This window comes from Ochotona princeps, unplaced genomic scaffold (genome assembly GCF_030435755.1).
Source record: "Ochotona princeps isolate mOchPri1 unplaced genomic scaffold, mOchPri1.hap1 HAP1_SCAFFOLD_148, whole genome shotgun sequence".
NCBI lineage: Eukaryota > Metazoa > Chordata > Mammalia > Lagomorpha > Ochotonidae > Ochotona > Ochotona princeps.
The window spans coordinates 250,249-268,890 of record NW_026697404.1 but is presented as its reverse complement, the minus strand read 5'-3'; the positions used below and the strand labels follow the sequence as shown (position 1 = coordinate 268,890).

The following is an 18,642-nucleotide window of genomic DNA, read 5'->3' as shown; positions in this document are numbered from 1 at the left end:
AGTCCTGCTGGGGTTGTGCCCAGGCCGCTGCCCCGGCCACCAGCAGGGGACACCACATATCCCCCATCCCCAGGCTGCCCACCAGCAGGGGGCGCCACAGGCCCAGCACCCCAGGCTGCTCCCTGGGGCATTTTCCCCAAACTGCAAGAGAGGGCACCTGAAGCTTCACTAAGGAGGGGGAAGCGCTCCCGCCACACAGCCTTGCGGCACAGGTCAGGAAGCTGTGCTGGGTCAGGGACAGATGCACAGCACGCTGTACTGGGGAAGAGCTGAGCTGCCCGGGATGGGCTCCCTCAGCTGCTGCTCTCCTCCCCAGCGCCACCCCCAGGGACATCGCAGGAACATTAAGAGACAGGCACTTTATTGAAGCCTATGGTGCTCGGGCGTGAGGGTGGACATGCGGGAGGGTAGACACGCGTGAGGATGGAGAGATATGGTAGTGGACATGCATGAGGCTGGACAGTGCCCAGGAGGCTGGGGAGGGGCAGGGGCGGGCTGCCAGCACAGGTGTGCACAGCAGGCCTGGTGAGGCTCCTCTAATGAGGAATTGCCTGGGCAATGGCTGCTATGTTGAGCACAACGATGACAATGGTCGCCACGAAGAAGAGGATGCTGGTCACCAGGGCACAGATGTTCAGGCACTTGGCGGTGGATGCGTAGGCCTGGGCCCCAACCACGTCACCCACCATCTTCCTGTCTCTCGACTGGGGGGAAAGAAGCAGGAAGGGGGACCCGGTCAGGGCAGTTGAGAGCCAAGTGCCAGCTCCTGGCCAGAACAGGCTCCACCCGCCCTAGGCCTCGGCCCCGTGAGAAGTGGCTGGTGTTGACCAGAAGGGAGGATGCCTGTGGGGCCGGAAGGGATCGAGTCCAGTCCCGGCTGGCCAGGTCAGCCCACGCGGCCAGAGCCTAATCCTGCACTCAGGCCTTCTCAGTCCCCTCCACACACACGGAGACACACTCACACCCAAGCTCCACAGATGCCACCTGGCAGAGCCTGAAGGCCACCCACTGCCCATGACCCCGGCGCCCCACACACCTTCACCGAGTAGGCATATGCCACGAAGCCCAGGCAACACCAGTTGAAGAACAGCGTGTTGAAGAGGGACCAGACCACGTGGTCGGGCACAGTGGTATCGCTGCGGATGTTGATGACGGTGGAAGGATGAGTTCCCTCGGTCATTTGGTGTCCCTCCTTCAACATCTCCGACTCGGGCGAGGCCTGTGTTCCAAGTGCAGAAAACTGGCAAGTGCAGCTCCTGGGGCTGGGCCCGGCTAGCTGGAGGGTGGGAGGGCGGGGCCCTGGGGCCCCGGGGCCCCTCCTTTCTCCAGCAGAGGTGCGTTCTCAGAAATTTCCATTTCCTTCCTTTGGAGAAATGATGCTTTGCTGGGAGTGTCTTCCTTTGGAGCAAAGTAAACGTCTGGTGAAAGACCCTCACCAAAAACCATAAGCTTTAGCAGCAGAAACGCCGTTTTGCAAGGCTTTAACCAAGAAAAACAGGATCTCTGGGGGAGGAGCGGGCGAGGTCAGGACTAGCTTGCCACACATCTGTGGTCAAACATCTGGCCCCAAAAGAGGGAAGAAATGTTAAGAAAGAGAGCCAACTCAGCGCCAACTCAGCTATTATTAGACTTCGCCTATCAGAATCCTGTAACTATGCATCTCGCTTCTGTATTGTGCTTTTTTTTGCCTCCCTACCCTATAAAAACCCACCGCCCCAACCTGAAGGCGCGCAAGTCTTCCAAGAGACTTTGTCGCCCCGGGTACCTGTGTATCTGAATAAACCTCTTGCTATTTGCATCCGTACAAGTGGTCTCGCTGTTCCTTGGGAGGGGCCTCCCTAGAAGAAAAGTACCCTTCGGGGGTCTTTCACTGGCAAGAGGCCAAGGCAGAGTCAGGGAGGGTCAGCGGATGGCCGTAGGACAGCATGCAGCCCTGTTCCCAGGGTGCTGGGATGCATGTCCACCTGCACTGCCCTGATCTCTTCTTCCTCAACCTCCCTGGCCTGTGCAAATGGCAATGGATGGCAGCCTGACTCTGGACCCAGCAAGGAGCAAGTCCACGGCTGTGGGCCATGGCCGTGAGTCCTTGCTGCGTCTACCGCCTGCCAGCCAAGGGTCATGGGACAAGAGAACCTGCAACAGGCCAGGCCATTCAGCTTGGGGTCCTGTGCACACAGTGCTCTCTGTAGGAGGACATCGTGACCCTAGAAGGTCAGGGAGCACAGGATTACAGTTGGTTGGATAATATTTGGAGAACAAACAAATGGCTACCTTTTGTATACCTGATTGGATATCATTTGCATAAGAACAATTGAGTGGACAGCATGTATATGAGAACACCAGGTGGAATATACAAGACAAAAGGAGTTCCAAACAAAAGCATTGATGGTTTTGTTGATAAGCTCAATACTTCCTCCCTTATCCTGTATGGCCCTCAGTGTATAAAGTCTGATGCCACTAATAAATTACGGCTTTTGACCATCAGTCAGGGTCCACGCATGTTATTATCGACTCCGCGCACCAAGTCCATTGCTGCGGGACAGCGACACTCACACCTCCAGGTTAGGGGTGCTCCCTCATGTGGCCACACAGCACCCACTTTTCCTATCTCCCTCTTCCCTACCACACACACAGGTTCACACTAGGAGGCTGCTTCAAGAAGACCAACCGAACCCTCATGGGGCAGCACCTAGGGCCGGCCGGCCTCTGCTCAGCTCTGGCTGCCTTACAGTCATTCTCCAGCTGTGTGCTGGCACAAGGCTTGGGCAGTCTGTCTCGGGACATCCAGCAGGGTGTGCCCTGGAGACTTGGTATAAGTGGCAGTGGCAGCCGTAGGGAGTGACACCACTCAGGCTGGACAGAAGCCCCAGGGAAACAGCAGCATGGGGCTGGTATCTGGCCAGTTTGTTCTGAATTCGGCATTATCAGGCATGGCAGGAGCCTCTGAGCAGCCACTGGGTGCACCTGCTGGGGAGCCCGGGGCTGGGCACTGGGATGAGCCCCAATGTGTCTCCAATGTGGGCCTGTGGGGCTCAGAGGCAAAGGGGTCACTAAGTCAACAAGATGGCGGCTAACAGTCAAGGTCACTGGGTTACATGTGGCAGGCAAGATGGGGGGCCAGGACAGAGCCCTGGATGTGAACCAGGGCAGAGGTCACATTGTTTCAAAGAAAGCCTGATTGGCCAGGGCCATTTCACTCACCTATCCCTGGCCTATGGGAGGTGGCTTCCACAGTCATGCTCTTAGTAATTGGCTCCTAGTTTCTCCCCCTCTGGAATTCCTGAAATTCCTGGCCTGAGGCTATCCTTTACCCTATATAAGAATCTGTACTTCCCAAATACACCAGAACTGCTGGACAGAACCTCTTCCCATCTGTTAGTCTTGCCTGTACTGGAGGCAGCAGGCTCACCCCCTCTGGCAACGGGATACTAGAGGAATCTCCAGGGGAGACCCCGCAGAACTGGCGCCCAATGTGGGGCTTGAAGGCTGGACCTTCTGGCCGCTCCCTGTGCGGCTCTGAAAGAGGAGCGAGGAACGGCTTGTACACAGCTTCAGTGCAGCGTCTTCCAAGAGAAGTACATTGCCGGAGAAGTGGTGTCTCTTCAGGTGATCCTCAAAGAAAAGGTGATGTGAGGTACAATATTCCTCCTCTCGAATGAGAGTGTACCCTGCGGAAGTGCCCCTTGGCACCCCACAGCTCTACACGAATGTGGGGACTCCCCTCCTGGCCAAGGCGTAGCTACAGTGGAATCCCCTGAGAGGCTGTAACGGAAGGGAGGTGTTAGGTGCACCATTGGTTTCTATCCTATCCTCTCTTTCTTAAGCCCTGGGCAATAACGGTGGGGAAATTGACAATCTCGCGCTTAAGGCGCCAAAATACATGCTGAAGTCCCTAGGGTTAGAAATCTCAGACACACAGGTAGTCAAGGTCTGAGGGACCGTGGTCAGTTGGCTAATTTATTTGCCTGCAGTACTTGGGAACAGAACAGCAAAACTGAGGCCCAGAACACTGGCCCTGGCCCACCACAGCTGCCCTGACAAGAGCCTCTGGGAAGCTCAGAGCCGGGGAACCACCCCCAGTTAAAGGGGAGTCAGAGAGCATAATCCCAGTTGCAAGGCTTCTGGTGGGGCTCCACCAGCCAGTCCAGGCCTTTCCCATTAGTATTAACCCTGGAGGGAACCGCCCAGCGGCGTGATATCCCTGGAATGCGGGAGACTTAAGCAAGCCGGGGCAGAAATGAGCCTAACTCGCCCTGGGCCGAGACTAGTCTTCAGGGTCTTGCCCACCAACCCTGTACCAGGGCAGATTGGATAATAATACCTTGGGAGCTTGTACAACCCAGGAATCACAAGCAGTCTGGGGAAAGGTGAAGGGCTTTTAGAGAGAGCTAACGTGAATGTCTCCTACGATGCCCTCCTTTTTAAGATTTTAGGGTTAGGGTTGTTTTGAAAAGGCCTCCCCCTTGAAGCCCCTGCTAAGCGTTAAGGAACAATATTCACTAGTAGAAGTTCAAAAGCTTCTTGGAGAGATAAATCGGCTACGCCCTTGGCTACCCCTGTCTGTGGGGCAATTACTTCCATTATTTGAAAAGACAAAATGCTAGGAGACTGAATTTTCCTAAACACCCCTCATCTACAAGCCTTACAGGAGATTTAAAAGGCCCTGAGCAAGGCTCAGCCTGCTCCTTACTGCCCTAAGAAAGAGTTCCAGCTGTGGACATTTTCAAGTTCTTTCCAGCTGACGGCTGCCCGTGTCTGTTAGGAACCACAGACTTACGGGCCTTAGACTTGGCCTGCCTGACAACCTTTTGCATTGCAAAACCTACCTTTTGTCCTGCAGATCAGGACACTTGTCCAGGAGGGTAGTCCTCTCCAGTGGGCCCATTTGTCTGATGGAGGGGTGCCCAGAGTTCATACTTGCCCCATCAGCTGGCAGATCTAATTCAGAAGGGCAGAGAGCTAGCCCTCAGGTGTCAAGCACTGACTGCCATTATGGGCCGTAAGCAGGTCACCTCCTTCAATCCCTTGGATTGGGAAAATCCTGCCTTTCACCAACAAACCATGGAGGCTGGAGGAAGAGAAGGGGCCGCAGCAGAGGATTTTATGCCCATGTCTGTAACACCTGTTTTGAGTCATGCCAAGGGTCAGCACAGTATAAGGAACTATTTGTTGTAGCTCCAGCCCTCTCAAGAGTGGAAGAATCCTTTCATCTCTTCTCCGATAGCCTTTATGTTTTAAGTTTGCTTCCAGGATTGGCTCAGACATACATAAGACTGAGTGATAATCCTGTCACCTCTCTTATGATCCAGGCCGGAATCTTGCTGCAAGGGCGGCCCATCCCCCTCTGTCTGAAGGTCTCCCTGTGCTCCCCCGGCTGGGTAGCCGACAGCCATTGTAACCGCTTTTACCTTTGGCTTAACCTGCTCTCCCAGTCTCTCTGGACTTAACCACACCCATTCACCCTCAGGGCCTAAATTTCTCTAGCTCTGCTTTATACCCCTACCCCCTAGCTGAGAGGGGTGGGGTAAGAGAGAAGTGATTTAACATTTATAAGGAAAAAAAAATATGGAAACTCCTTCTGTAACTGGATTCAACAATTATATATAAAAGAAATCTGATATAGAGTGGTCCAAATCCACTGTTAAATTAACCCAAAGCATGAGATGAACCTAGGTGCTTGCTTTACAAAATATCTCCAGGTTAAAGTATGTCAAAGAAGAGGTTGGAAGTCACAAAAGGTTGAGAGTTTTATGTCTCTGTTGTGACATGTTTGGTGATTGTGTGTGTGTCTGTTTAGTCATTATTGTTGCTGTTCTATTACTTTTGTCCAGACAAAGCTAAATTTCCAATTTCTTTTTTTTTTTTTTTTTTAAGATTTTATTATTATTGCAAAGCCGGATATACAGAGAGGAAGATCTTCCGTCCGATGATTCACTCCCCAAGTGAGCCGCAACGGGCCAGTACGCGCCAATCCGAAGCCGGGACCAGGAACCTCTTCCGGGTCTCCCACATGGGTGCAGGGTCCCAAAGCATTGGGCCGTCCTCGACTGCTTTCCCAGGCCACAAGCAGGGAGCTGGATGGGAAGTGGAGCTGCCGGGGTTAGAACCGGCACCCACATGGGATCCTGAGGCGTTCAAGGCGAGAACTTCAGCCGCTAGGCCACACCGCCAGGCCCAAGTCTCAGAACTTTAAAAGTTCTAGCAGGATTCCTGGAACTCTCAAAAATTGAGACAAAATTTGGATAATATAATTGTCATTTAAAATAATTTGGATTATAATCTCACAATATTACAAAATTATGTAAATTTATTGCATCATATATGCTATTAAAGTAAATGAGTATTTATGTTCACTGGTCAAAATGTTTCCTAATCATGAAATTGATACAGATTGTATGTGAGATTTTTGCCTTACAGGAAAACAACAAATTATTTAAAAATGCATAGTAAAATTGGTCATAATGTGTATAATTTCTGAATGTTTGCCTTTAAAACAACAAAATTGAAGTCTGATTCCTTGTGAAAGACAACAGTGTTTGAACATCTCCTTTTAAGTTATTTTCATCTTATTGATAGCTAAACCTGCTAACTAGCTTCAGTAAATTCTTAGGGAGTCTTTTAAGACAACAGCCAAATTGAGAGGAAGGTAATTTGAAAAACTTGCCGCTTCCTGGTTTTGAGGTAGGCTTATGTTAAAATGTTGTTCCACAAATTGGGAGAAATGGTTGCAAATTGCTTAAAGCAATTGTATTTAAAATTTGATATGCTTTTATTTAGAAAAAGAGAATTGCTTCTAGAATATTTTGTCCTACGGAAGTATGGCTATCAGAGAATAGAAAGCATGTTGAGAAACGCATCTTGTAAGTTTTATATATAATTGTCTATACTTTTTAAGATACTATTACAACATTGTTTAAGTGTTGAACATTAATACCTAAGGTATGCTGACATTAGAATTAAGTGTGCATACATAGGAGTGCTAGTAAATATCTGACAATTTACAGGGGAGGGGTTTGGCACGATAGCTTGGCAGTAAAGGGCCCAGTATGGTAGCCTAGTAGCTGAAGTCCTCACTTTGAACGTGCCAGGATCCCATATGGGTGCAGGTTCTAATACTGGCGGTTCTGCTTCCCGTCCAGCTCCCTGCTTGTGGCCTGGGCTCCTGGCTTCGGACTGGCTCAGCTCCAGCCGTTGCAGCCACTTGGGGAGTGAACCATCGGACAGCAGATCTTCCTCTCTGTCTCTCCTCCTCTGTATATCTGCCTTTCCAGTGGAAACAACAGACCAAGGAAAGGCACCTGCTAGATGAACAAATTGATTATTGGAATACTCCCTCTTATTGTCGAATCTCTAAGTGACCATCTGGTTGTGGGGTCATCAGTCGTAATGGTTAGGCCCTAGGTCTTCAAGGTACATGAGTGTAAAGTCCTACAGGTGGCATGACAGTGCTATGTGGAATACAGCTGTCTCTGCTTGTTTCATGTTTGGTAGTTCTAAACATAGATACTTTTCTAGTTTCCAGCAGACCCATCGTATCCATTCAAGCTGAAGTTTAATAGTAAACTATACGTATGGTTTGTTCAGATTACTAAGAGCAAGATATAATTCTAAACAATCGGTAACTTTGAAACAGCTAAGAGATTTTTCAAAAGAGCTGTTACAAAAGCTATTTTGTTACCTGGTATGCATGTACATGTTTACGTAAAAGCTATGTGGTGTATTTTATTTGGCTTATAGATGAAAATGTTCACAAATGTGAATTGTTCAGCTAAATCCTTTCTGAAAAGAATGTATAAATGCATAATTAGGCTCTTGGAGAGTCATGTCTGCTTCTGTTTTCTCAGGACCTACGAAGTCTGGTCAGCTGTATAGTTCTGCATGCATTCAAATGGACTTTCTGCTGAGGGTACAGTTTCAAAACTGAACATGGAGGCCCTGCGCCATGGCCTAGTGGCTAAAGTCCTCGCCTTGAATGTGCCAGGATCCCATATGGACGCCGGTTCTTATCCCGGCAGCTCCACTTCCCATCCAGCTCCCTGCTTGTGGCCTGGGAAATCAGTCAAGGACGGCCCAAAGCTTTGGGACCCTGCACCCGCGTGGGAGACCCGGAAGAGGTTCATGGTTCCCGGCTTCGGATCGGTGCCACACCGGCCGTTGCGCTCACTTGGGGAGCGAATCATCGGATGGAAGATCTTTCTCTCTCTCCTCCTCTCTGTGTATCTGACTTTGTAATAAAAATAAATAAATCTTTAAAAAAAAAAAAAAGAATTCTGTGGCATTCTGTGGCAAGTCCCTGTGTGACTTAGTCAGAGTCAGATTGACTGAGCTAGGGAAGAGAGATAGGAGGTGGATATCCGGCTTGACCTGAGGTGTCGTGTTATATCACGCATACACCCGCAACCCCAGTGGAATCCTCCTTGTGTCTCAGACGGTGGAGCCCATTACCCCCCGTTCTTCTTCCAGCAGCCCCCCTTACACCCTCCCTCCTTCCAACACTCCCACTATGGGAGAGGAGCAGACTGAAGCTTCCCCTCCCCAATCTGGGGTCAAGAAAAGGGCGAGCCTCTGTGGAAACTGATCTGTGCACGGTAGGACACCCTAAACATTACTAGTACTGACCTTACCCAAGAATTTGGTTATGTTGCAATGTCTACCCCCCCTCCCTGGAGTCACTCAGCAGTAGCCCCAACTAACTGGGTTGACAGGAGCCCCCCTCTGACTATGGCCCAAGTTAATGGACGAGGATCCTGCATTGGTACTGTCCCTAAAGACAAGCACAGACTCTGCTCCTCGATAACAAGCCTTGTTGGTTCAGTTAAAACTGGTTGGTTATCTCCCACCACAGGGGGTTGGTGGTTTTGCTCAGGCACTGGATTAACCCTGCACCTATCTATTGCTGTTTTTAATGCAACTACTGAATTTTGTGTAATTGTGGGAGTTCTTCCTCGTGTCCTGTGTCACACCGAGAATGATGTACTGCAACATTGGGAACCTGACTCTATCCTGAGGTTTAAGAGAGAGCCCATGACTGTCCTGACCATAGCTGCCCTGGTAGGTCTGGGACTGGTGGGCATGGGTCAGGGGTCACATCCTTAATCACCCAGACCAGAGAGATCAACTCCTTACAGACAATTGATAAAGACCTAGAGTGCATAGAACGATCCATTAGCCCTTTAGAGAAACCCCTTACCTCCTTATCTGAAGTAGTCCTACAGAATCGCAGGGGGTTGGACCTGTTGTTCCTAAGGCAAGGTGGTCTTTGCGTGGCCCTGGGAGAGGAGTGTTGCTTCTATGTAGACCACACTGGGGTAGTGAGGGACTCCATGGCTGAGCTCCGTGAAGGTCTAGCCCAGAGGAAGAAGGAATGAGAATCCCAGCAAGGGTGGTTTGAGTCATGGTTCAACATGAGCCCATGGCTAACTACACTGTTGTCCTCCTTGGCAGGGCCTATAGTCATCCTACTTCTACTAGTTACAATTGGGCCCTATATCCTGAATAGACAAAATTCGTAAAGGACCGTATCAGTACTGTCTAGTTGCTGGTCCTCTGACAGCAGTTCTGTTAAGGTCCAAAATCGTCCCACCATTGGACAGCAAAGAACCAGACGTGGATGCAATCAGCAAGCAGAGTTTATTGAGCTGGCTGGCCAGGGTCGAGCTCCTCACACGGACACGCAGTACCGGTGAGTGAAGAGAGACCCCGAGCCAGGGACAAGCCAGATAGGCCAGTTTGGCCTTTGCAGCAAAGCCCGTGCCCGCGAAAAACACTCCAATCATTTTAAAGCAAATACAAAACATTCCAGGCAAAACTAGAGGCCTGCGAAATGCCTCAAGTCTCTGTTCACCATGACAAGAAGGCGTTATAGATGCAAACCAACAGGGAACATATGTGTGAAAACAGGACCGGGGCTATTTGCTCTTACTCTGATCAGGGCCTGCAGGGACCCACTGACCCTTACAGCCTAAGCCTCGGTGTGGGGCCCGGCATTTGTAAAACTTCTTTTTACTTTAAATTCAAGCTGCTTCTGACTTATTCAAACTACTTCTAGTATTTAGGCCTTTTAACATTTTGGTTGCCTCTAACAGTTCCAACAGCAGCCCTGCGCTGAGAAAGATTCCTCAACATGAAACAGAAAAGGTGGGAGTGTTAGAGTGTAGGTAAATGTTAGAATAATGAAATGCTATGTTAGAATGATAGTATATTAGAATGCTAGAATGGAATGTTTTTGTTGGGCAGTGTGAGATTCCCTTTTGCTGAAGAAACTGCTACTTTGCTAAGCCGGGAGGCGCCTGGACTTCGGGAGGATTCCACTTTAGCAATAAATCTGTTTTTTGCTGTCTTGCAACTTTGTGAACCCAGGTGCAGGGGGCAAGGGCGCAATTCTTCTCTGGTCCCAGGCAGGAGGAAGATAAGGGTGTGAGAATGGGATGAGCCATAAAGATAGTGTATGGGAACGGAACAGGCTCCCTGCACCTGAAGGCCATAAAATGAACATGTCTAAGGCTGTTGCTTTTGATGTATTTCCCATCCCAAAAGGGCCTATATAAGTTTCTGTCTTGGGCTAGTTCGAGGTCCGACCGCCCGCTTGGCTGGCCTGCATGCCCCAAGTGTGGTCTGACCCCAGCATGCTGGCGCAATAAACTCTGTTTGCTGTTTGCATTACCAGCGAGACTCTTCGTCGTTCTCTGGGGGTTGACTCGCACCCTGACGTCCGGGGGCTTTAGCCCGGACTCTAACAGATCCCACCACACATCCACACATGTCACACAGCCCTACTGAGAGAGGAGTTAGACTGGGTAGTAGGCAGTTAGGCTATTCCGTATCCCCAAGTCATCATTTTTTCTCAAATTTAAAAGGGTATTTTCCCCACCATGTCTTGGATTCACCAGAGCACGTTTCTCCCAACAGACAAGTGCATATTTAACATACCAAGAACACGCTTCCCCGAGACGCAAGGGTGCATTAATATATCAAGTTCCCCACCTACAGCGTCAGCCCAGGTCTGTCTCTAGCCATTGCCAACGGGCAGTGTCAGACTGGCCTCTTTATCACTGAAGACTAAGGAAGCTCACCAGTAACACCTTTTGGGGCCTTTTGTCCCAGGGCCAGCTACCATGGAAAACAAGAACTCTCCTTTGTTTGTGGAGAAACATCTTTGAGGTGAACTTTTGAAAGATGTGATTCCCGGGCCCGGCGGCATGGCCTAGCAGCTAAAGTCCTCGCCTTGAAAGCCTCGGGATCCCATATGGGCGCCGGTTCTAATCCCGGAAGCTCCACTTCCCATCCAGCTCCCTGCTTGTGGCCTGGGAAAGCAGTTGAGGACGGCCCAATGCGTTGGGACCCTGCACCCGAGTGGGAGACCCGGAAGAGGTTCCAGGTTCCCGGCATCGGATTGGCGCATCGGCCCGTTGCGGCTCACTTGGGGAGTGAATCATCGGACGGAAGATCTTCCTCTCTGTCTCTCCTCCTCTGTGTATATCTGGTTGTAATAAAATGAATAAATCTTTAAAAAAAAAAAAAAAAAAGAAAGATGTGATTCCCACCATTAATTTGGGTCTTTCTTTCCTCTTGCCACTATGGCAGGAGATATGGGTTCTTTTCTCTCTTGAAGGTCCCTCCCGTCACTAGGACAGGAGTCTCTCTCCTCAGCTTTTCTAATAAATCTTGCTTTAAAATCAAACTGTGTCTGCATGAAAATTCTTTCTGTGAGACAAGAATTGAGGTTGCTGCCATATTTGGGGTCGGAAACCCTACAACAGTGGCGTCCACTCTGCTCAGAGAGGAGCTGTGGTGAATGGTTAGAAAACCACTCTGCCTGTGGTGGGTGGCCATGTCCTGCCCAGGACCAGTATGTGCAGTAGTGGCCTTCATTCACTGCCCCGCTGGGCCAAGTCCCCAAGTCCAGGTTCTCAGCACCACGAGCTCTGGTCTCCATCTGCAGCCTCCTGCGGATGTCAGCATTCTAGCCCTTGCAGCACCTTCGCTGAGTTCCCCCACAATGGGCTGTGGTCACAGGACAGGGCTGTGGCCTGGAGAGCCCACCTGGGAGCTCCAGCACAAGCTGTCTTTCCAGTTCCTGCTCAGTGGCCAGACTGGGGTGGAAACCCGGACTGGGGTCTCAATACAGAACATCCATGGGGGGCAGGGACCCCAGGAATTGGGCCATCACCACTGCCTCCCAGGCCTGCAGGATAGCAAGATGAAGTCGGAGGCCAATCTGGGCACAGCTGTGAGGCGATGAATGTAACCACCAACCCACATGGCCCACCTGCCCTGGGAGGGTGTGTGTGACCACCAGGCCACGTGGCCCACCCTCCCCTGGGTTCAGCAGCACTGCCCTCCCTGGTGGTCCGATCGAGTTCCCCTGTCACCAAACTGGAAAACACGCGCCTGTGTGTGCAGGAAGGCAAGGGGAGGGGTACTGTGTGGTTGAATGAGGAAACATGGAAGAGCTCTTCAGCCTTCTGTCTCTCCACACAGTTTTTGCCCACACCCCCAGCAGCAGTCACAGGGCGGCTTGGGGTCCTTCCCAGTCCTGTCTCAGGGGAGCTGTGACGTTCAGTGGGAGAAATGTCTGCCGCTGCACAGACTCTGCCAGCAGTGTTCCAGAGAGAGAATGACAGACGCAAGTCCCACCCAGAGCACACAGGGGCTCCAGTCAGAGTGGCCCAGGCTCTCAGCCCTGACCCAGGCAGCCCCCTGCCTGCCATCTGTCCTGACGTCACACTCCCCACTGTGGTCTTGGGTGTCATCCTGTAGGCTGTCCCTGCATCCTCACACTCTCCACCGTGGTCTCCCGTCTAAACTCTTTGTCTTCTGTGACCCCCGCTGAGCTGCCCAGGAGCAGTCATGCCATCCGGGCGGGCTCATCTGGCCATGCCACTCCTCTCCATCTCCAGCCTGTGGTCAGAGGACCAACTGGCTCTCTGAAGTCTGCCAACGCCCTTGCACCCACCACCATGTCTCACTGGGGAGATCAGCCCTTTGCCCACACTGGACCCTGTGTCCTCCAGGAGACTAAGGTCCCTTACAGAACGGGACTCGGGACACGAGATGCACATTTCCCTGCCGTCTCCGGCCGGAAACGGGCTCAGGAATGGACACGGGGCTGCGTGTCAAGCTCCCTGAGAGGCTACAGGTCCCTTGCAACATTGGCCCACCCATGGGGACAGTGGGGAGCCCTGGTGTCCCCTCCTGCCCTGTGCCCTCAGGTAGGACCCTTGTACCCCCTGGGGCGCACAGCTTGATCCAGTCCCTGGAAATTGTTCTTACTGGCTTGCTTTCATTGTTTTTTTTTTTTTTTTAAGATTTATTTTTTTTTATTGGATAGGCAAATTTCCAGAGAGAAGGAGAGACAAAGAGCTTCCATCCACTGGTTCACTCCCCAAGTGAGCGCAACGGCCAGTGCTGTGCCGATCCGGAGCCAGGAGCCAGGAGCCAGGAACTTCCTTCAGGTCTCCCACATGAGTGCAGGGCCCCAAGGCTTTGGACCATCCTCAGATACTTTCCCAGGCCACAAGTGAGGAGCTGGATGGGAAGTGAAGCAGCCAGGACACAAACTAGAGCCTATATGGGATCCTGGCACTAGGAGGGCAGGATCAGCCTGTTGAGCCCCTGCCCCAGTATTTCTCCTAACACCACTTGGCCACAAGGTGAACCAGAGGTCAAAAACCCCGTCCAAGAAGCAGTTTTTTTTTGTTGTTTGTTTTTGAGGGTTTTATAGCTCAGTCTGCTTTGTTGCAGGTGCGGTGAACGGGGCAAGCAGGGGGATAAGAGTGTTACTGGAATTCCAACAACTTAGCGTGCCACCATTATGTAGGCTGCAGGTACAATCGCCACTTGCAGGGACAAAGGCCAGAGGTGGCCTGGACTGTCTCTCTACTCTGGTGGCCCGACAGTGAAGGAAAGCTACAGAACGCAGGGGTGGGGCACGGTGGTCTGTCCAGAGGCAGCAGGCAGGCAGCGCAGGTGGACACGCAGCCTGGCCAGCCACTGCCTTCCATGTAGGAAGCCAGGCTTAGGCAGAGGGCAGCTCAGAGTCCACCCACTGTGGACTTCCTGTCCATCCAGAGCCCGCCACCATGTGGACTTCCTGTCCAGCTCACAGCCTGCCACTGTGTGGACTTCCAGTCCATTCAAAGCCCACTGTGGACTTCCTGTCTTGCCAGTGCTGGGAGTCAAGGCTGCCTGCTTGTCCGTCTCATCCAGCGCTCCACAGAAGAGAGGTAGCTCTGGGTAGGCCTCCCTTGGCGATGGGCAGCCTGTCTGGGCGGGCAGCACATCTAGTACCTAGGTGACCCACCCATGCTGCCCTCACTTAAGTTAAATGCCCCTGGGCACTTAAGGTACACCCTCAGCTTCCCGGCATAACGTGGACACGGGTGTCCACAGGCAAACAACTGGCGGGGCAGAGGGTCGAAGCCTCTGTTCTGGAGAGGTGACCTGGCCACTTCCTGACAGGTTGGACCCTCAGGCGTGGGAAGGGCATGTGAGGAGACAGACAGGATAGTAGGAAGTTAGGGTCTCTGGTCACCAGAAAAGTTACCCTTCAAAATGTAAAAAGGTGGAGCCCAGCATGGTAGCCTACCAGCTAAAGCCCTAACCTTGAATGAGGGGGATCTTATATGGATTCGGTTCTAATCCCAGCAGCCCCGCTTCCCATCCAGCTCCCTGCATGTGGCCTGGGAAAGCAGTAGAGGACGGCCCAAAGCCTTGGGACCCTGCACCCGCGTGGGAGACCCGGAAGAAGCTCCTGACTCCTGGCTTCAGACTGGCTCAGCTCTGGCCATTGCAGTCATTTGGGGAGTGAACCATCGGCTGGAAGATCTTCCTCTCTGTCTCTCCTCCTCTCTGCATATCTGCCTTTCCAATAAAAATAATACATTTTTTTTTTAAAAAATGTAAAAAGGTGCTTCCTGCTCCCTTCTTACCTGGCTCTCCCCGTCCTCCTCCATCTCGCCCCCTCCCCTGCCCTGGCAGCCCCCATCCTGCCACCATGGCAGGTTCTCTACCCCTCCACCCTGCCTCCCGTTCCTATCCTGATGGAATAAAGGGCCTGCAAAGCACCTTGCTGCGTCTGCGATTTGGGCTTGTGGTAAACTAATCATGAGAGGACTTGGCTGTGCACTTTGAGTGCATTTAAAACCTAACACTCCCTGGGATGGTGAGCAGCATCATTTCCTCCGGAGTTTTCCTTCTGTGGGGCCGCCGCCTCTCACTATGGCAGGAGACCTCTCTCTCAAGTCTTGCTTTGCTGCCCGGCGCCATGGCCTAGTGCCTAAAGTTCTCGCCTTGAATGCTCGGAGATTCCATATGGGCGCTGGTTCTAATCCAGCTCCCTGCTTGTGGCCTGGGAAAGCAGTCGAGGACGGCCCAAAGCCTTGGGACCCTGCACCCTTGTGGGAGACCTGGAAGAGGTTCCTGGCTCCTGGCTTCAGATCAGCGCAGCACTAGGCGTTGCGCTCACTCGGGGAGTGAACTATCAGACGGAAGATCTTCCTGTCTCGCCTCTCTCTATATTTCTGACTTTGCAATAAAAAAAAAGAAAAAGAAAATTTTGCTTTGCAATCTGGAGTTGTCCACACGAAAATTCAAGAAACAAGTTTGTTGTGTTCTTTCACACCAAATCCTCCACAACACCATCTCTGCTCCATCTTGAGGGAAATACAGACAGCGGGACTTCCTCACACTTTTTCGATTTCAGGGGAAACCTATGCTCAGCGACTTCCTGCCGTCCAGTCGCTCTTCCTCCGGAGAAGCAGACACCTGGGGTCCTCTTTCCAAAAGAGGCAGAAATAAAGGGGCGGGCAAGATTTTATATTTTCCCCATAACCAGAGACTACCATTAGCCCATCTGACTCCTTGCACTGCGGCCCTTTGGGGAGCGTACCAGCGGATGGAAGAACTTTCTCTCTCTGTAAATCTGCCTTTTCAATAAAAATAGACAGCGGCCGGAAGCTCAGGCCGCTGGGCTGCTGTGTGTGAGCCAGGGGCCGAAGGTCGGGCAAGGAGAGCAGGTGTACAGGAGCGGGAAGGTGGCCTTGGCGCGGGTGGGTCAGTAACCTCCTGGAGCGTCCCGTCCCGGGGACACCCCGCGCCATGCCAGCCGCAACCAGGCCCCGAATTCGGCTCTGCCAGTACGGGGCGCCGCCAGCCGCGCACCCCTCCAGCCGCGCTCCCCGCCAAGGTCCGAGCCGCCAAGCACCGGGGTGTGTCGGGGCAGCCGGTCCGAGCCGAGGAGACTCCAACGTCTGGCTTCAACCACGTCTATGGCCCACAAAGCTGCAGCCGCGGAATTGGCTCAGCAAGGAGAGAGGAGCAGCAGAGCTTGTTAGGAAAGTGGCACAGGAGAGAAGAAACGAGAGCGAGGAATTTCAAGGGGTGGCCATGTGCCTGGGCGGAGATAGGGTGACCCCGTGGCAGGGACCCTTGGCCTCTTGGGGTGTTCCTAATGGTGGAGGATCCAAGGAAATGGGGCGAGGGTGTGGGGCCCATCATTTCCACCTAGCCAGGTCTTGTTCCGCAGACCTGGAAATGCAGAGTTGGGGTGCAGCGATGTGGCGAGCGCCCGCTGGTGGCGGTCTGTTTCCCAGCCTGCGGGTAAGAGGCGCAAATTCGGGTTCTGCTTGCTGCGCATCCCATTCCCGGAAGCCACGCCCCGTGCCCCTCTCCACCCAGTTTTTGGGCTCCTTGCCTGGTCCATGATTCCATTGGGGGGTCTCGAGCCAAGGACCCTCCCCGGGGCAGGGTTTGGGGGAGCCCCAGGCGCTCGCGGGGGCGGCTGTGAGCTGGCTGGGGTGGGCCCAGGTTCCCTGCCCCTCTTGGGGGCGGGGAAGAGGAGACCATACTGGACTCCCACCAGCCACTTCCCGGATTGTGGTTACAGCCAGGTTTTAGCAATGACTCCTCCCGCTCCGTAATCGCAATTCTCTGGGAAATAGAAACTGAAGTGAAATCGAAACTGCCCACCAGGAGGGGAGGTGAAGGGAGGGGCGCACACTTCACTCAGCTAGCAGTCCCTGCAACATGAACAGCTCCGCGAAAACCGTCTTCTCCAGCGCCAGCCACCCCCAGAACTACGAGGTTCTGAGGGAGGACCATGAGATCTCGGTGCTGGGGGCACCATCCAGCCAAGGCACGGTGTCTTCCACCGTCATCAACATTCGCAGCGATACTGCTGTGCCCGACCACGTGGTCTGGTCCCTCTTCAACACGCTGTTCTTCAACTGGTGTTGCCTGGGCTTCGTGGCATATGCCTACTCGGTGAAGGTGTGTGGGGCGCCGGGGTCATGGGCAGTGGGTGGCCTTCAGGCTCTGCCAGGTGGCATCTGTGGAGCTTGGGTGTGAGTGTGTCTCCGTGTGTGTGGAGTGTCGCTGTCCCGCAGCGATGTACTTGGTGCACGGAGCCGATAATAACACGCGTGGACTCCTGACTGATGGTCAAAAGCCGAGGTTTATTAGTAGCATCAGACTTTATACTCTGAGGGTCATATAGGATTAGGGAGGAAGTATTGAGCACATCAACAAAACCATCAATGCTTTTGTTTGGAACTCTTTTGTCTTGTATATTCCACCAGGTGATCTCATATACATACTGTCCACTCAACTGTTCTTATGCAAATGATATCCAATAAGGTCCAACCAACTGTAATCCTGTGCTCACTGACCTTCTATGGTCACAATGTCCTCCTACAGTGGAGGGGACTGAGAAGGCCTGAGTGCAGGATTAGGCTCTGGCCGCGTGGGCTGACCTGGCCAGCCGGGACTGGACTCGATCCCTTCCGGCCCCACAGGCATCCTCCCTTCTGGTCAACACCAGCCACTTCTCACGGGGCCAGCCTAGGGCGGGTGGAGCCTGTTCTGGCCAGGAGCTGGCACTTGGCTCTCAACTGCCCTGACCGGGTCCCCCTTCCTGCTTCTTTCCCCCCAGTCGAGAGACAGGAAGATGGTGGGTGACGTGGTTGGGGCCCAGGCCTACGCATCCACCGCCAAGTGCCTGAACATCTGTGCCCTGGTGACCAGCATCCTCCTCTTCGTGGCGACCACTGTCATCGTTGTGCTCAACATAGCAGCCATTGCCCAGGCAATTCCTCATTAGAGGAGGACCTCGCCAGGCCTGCAGTGCACACCTGTGCTGGCAGCCCGCCCCTGCCCCTCCCCAGCCTCCTGGGCACTGTCCAGCCTCATGCATGTCCACTGCCACTCCTGTGTGCCCTACCGCAGGTCCACCACAGCGCCTGTCCACCCTCACGCGTGTCCGCCCCCACACCTGTGCACCATAGGTTTCAATAAAGTGCCTGTGTTTGCGATGGTTCTGAGATGTGTCTGGGGGTGGCACCTAGCAGCTCTGCTGCTCAGAGGGAGTCCGGACAGGGCCAGGGGTCTTGCTGGAGGCAGCAGCCCGAGCACAGTCTGTCTTGGGTGGGGGTTGGGGGCTCTAGGAAAACATGCCTGGCTCTCAGCCGGTTGGAACTTTAAGTGTGTGACCGAGACAGCCCATCCCAGCAGCCCAGTTCCTGACCTGTGCTGTCCAGGTGGTGTGGAGAGAGGGGTCCCTGTGCTTGGCATTTCCTAGTTCCTTCAGGAGCCCCAGGTGGTCACCCGCCTGCAACCTGTTGGTGGCCAGGTCCGAGGAGGACTTGG

At 52.9% G+C, this 18,642-nt stretch overlaps 2 protein-coding genes across 2 annotated transcripts; one reads left to right on the top strand and one right to left on the bottom strand.

Moving 5' to 3' along the window:
- Positions 1-444: 444 nt before the first annotated feature.
- Positions 445-14,954, bottom strand: LOC131478940 (interferon-induced transmembrane protein 3-like). Its single transcript, XM_058659571.1, has 3 exons — positions 14,931-14,954; positions 1,037-1,219; positions 445-704 (listed from the first exon to the last, which is right to left on the bottom strand). Exons 1-3 carry the CDS (start codon positions 14,952-14,954, stop codon positions 537-539), a joined length of 375 nt encoding a protein of 124 aa, XP_058515554.1. The 3' UTR covers positions 445-536.
- A 1,938-nt stretch (positions 14,955-16,892) lies between these two features.
- On the top strand, positions 16,893-18,306 carry LOC101516716 (interferon-induced transmembrane protein 3-like). The gene is made up of 2 exons (XM_012930983.2): positions 16,893-17,268; positions 17,930-18,306. The coding sequence occupies exons 1-2, from the start codon at positions 17,026-17,028 to the stop codon at positions 18,095-18,097; spliced, it is 411 nt and encodes a 136-aa protein (XP_012786437.2). The 5' UTR covers positions 16,893-17,025; the 3' UTR covers positions 18,098-18,306.
- Positions 18,307-18,642: the final 336 nt, after the last annotated feature.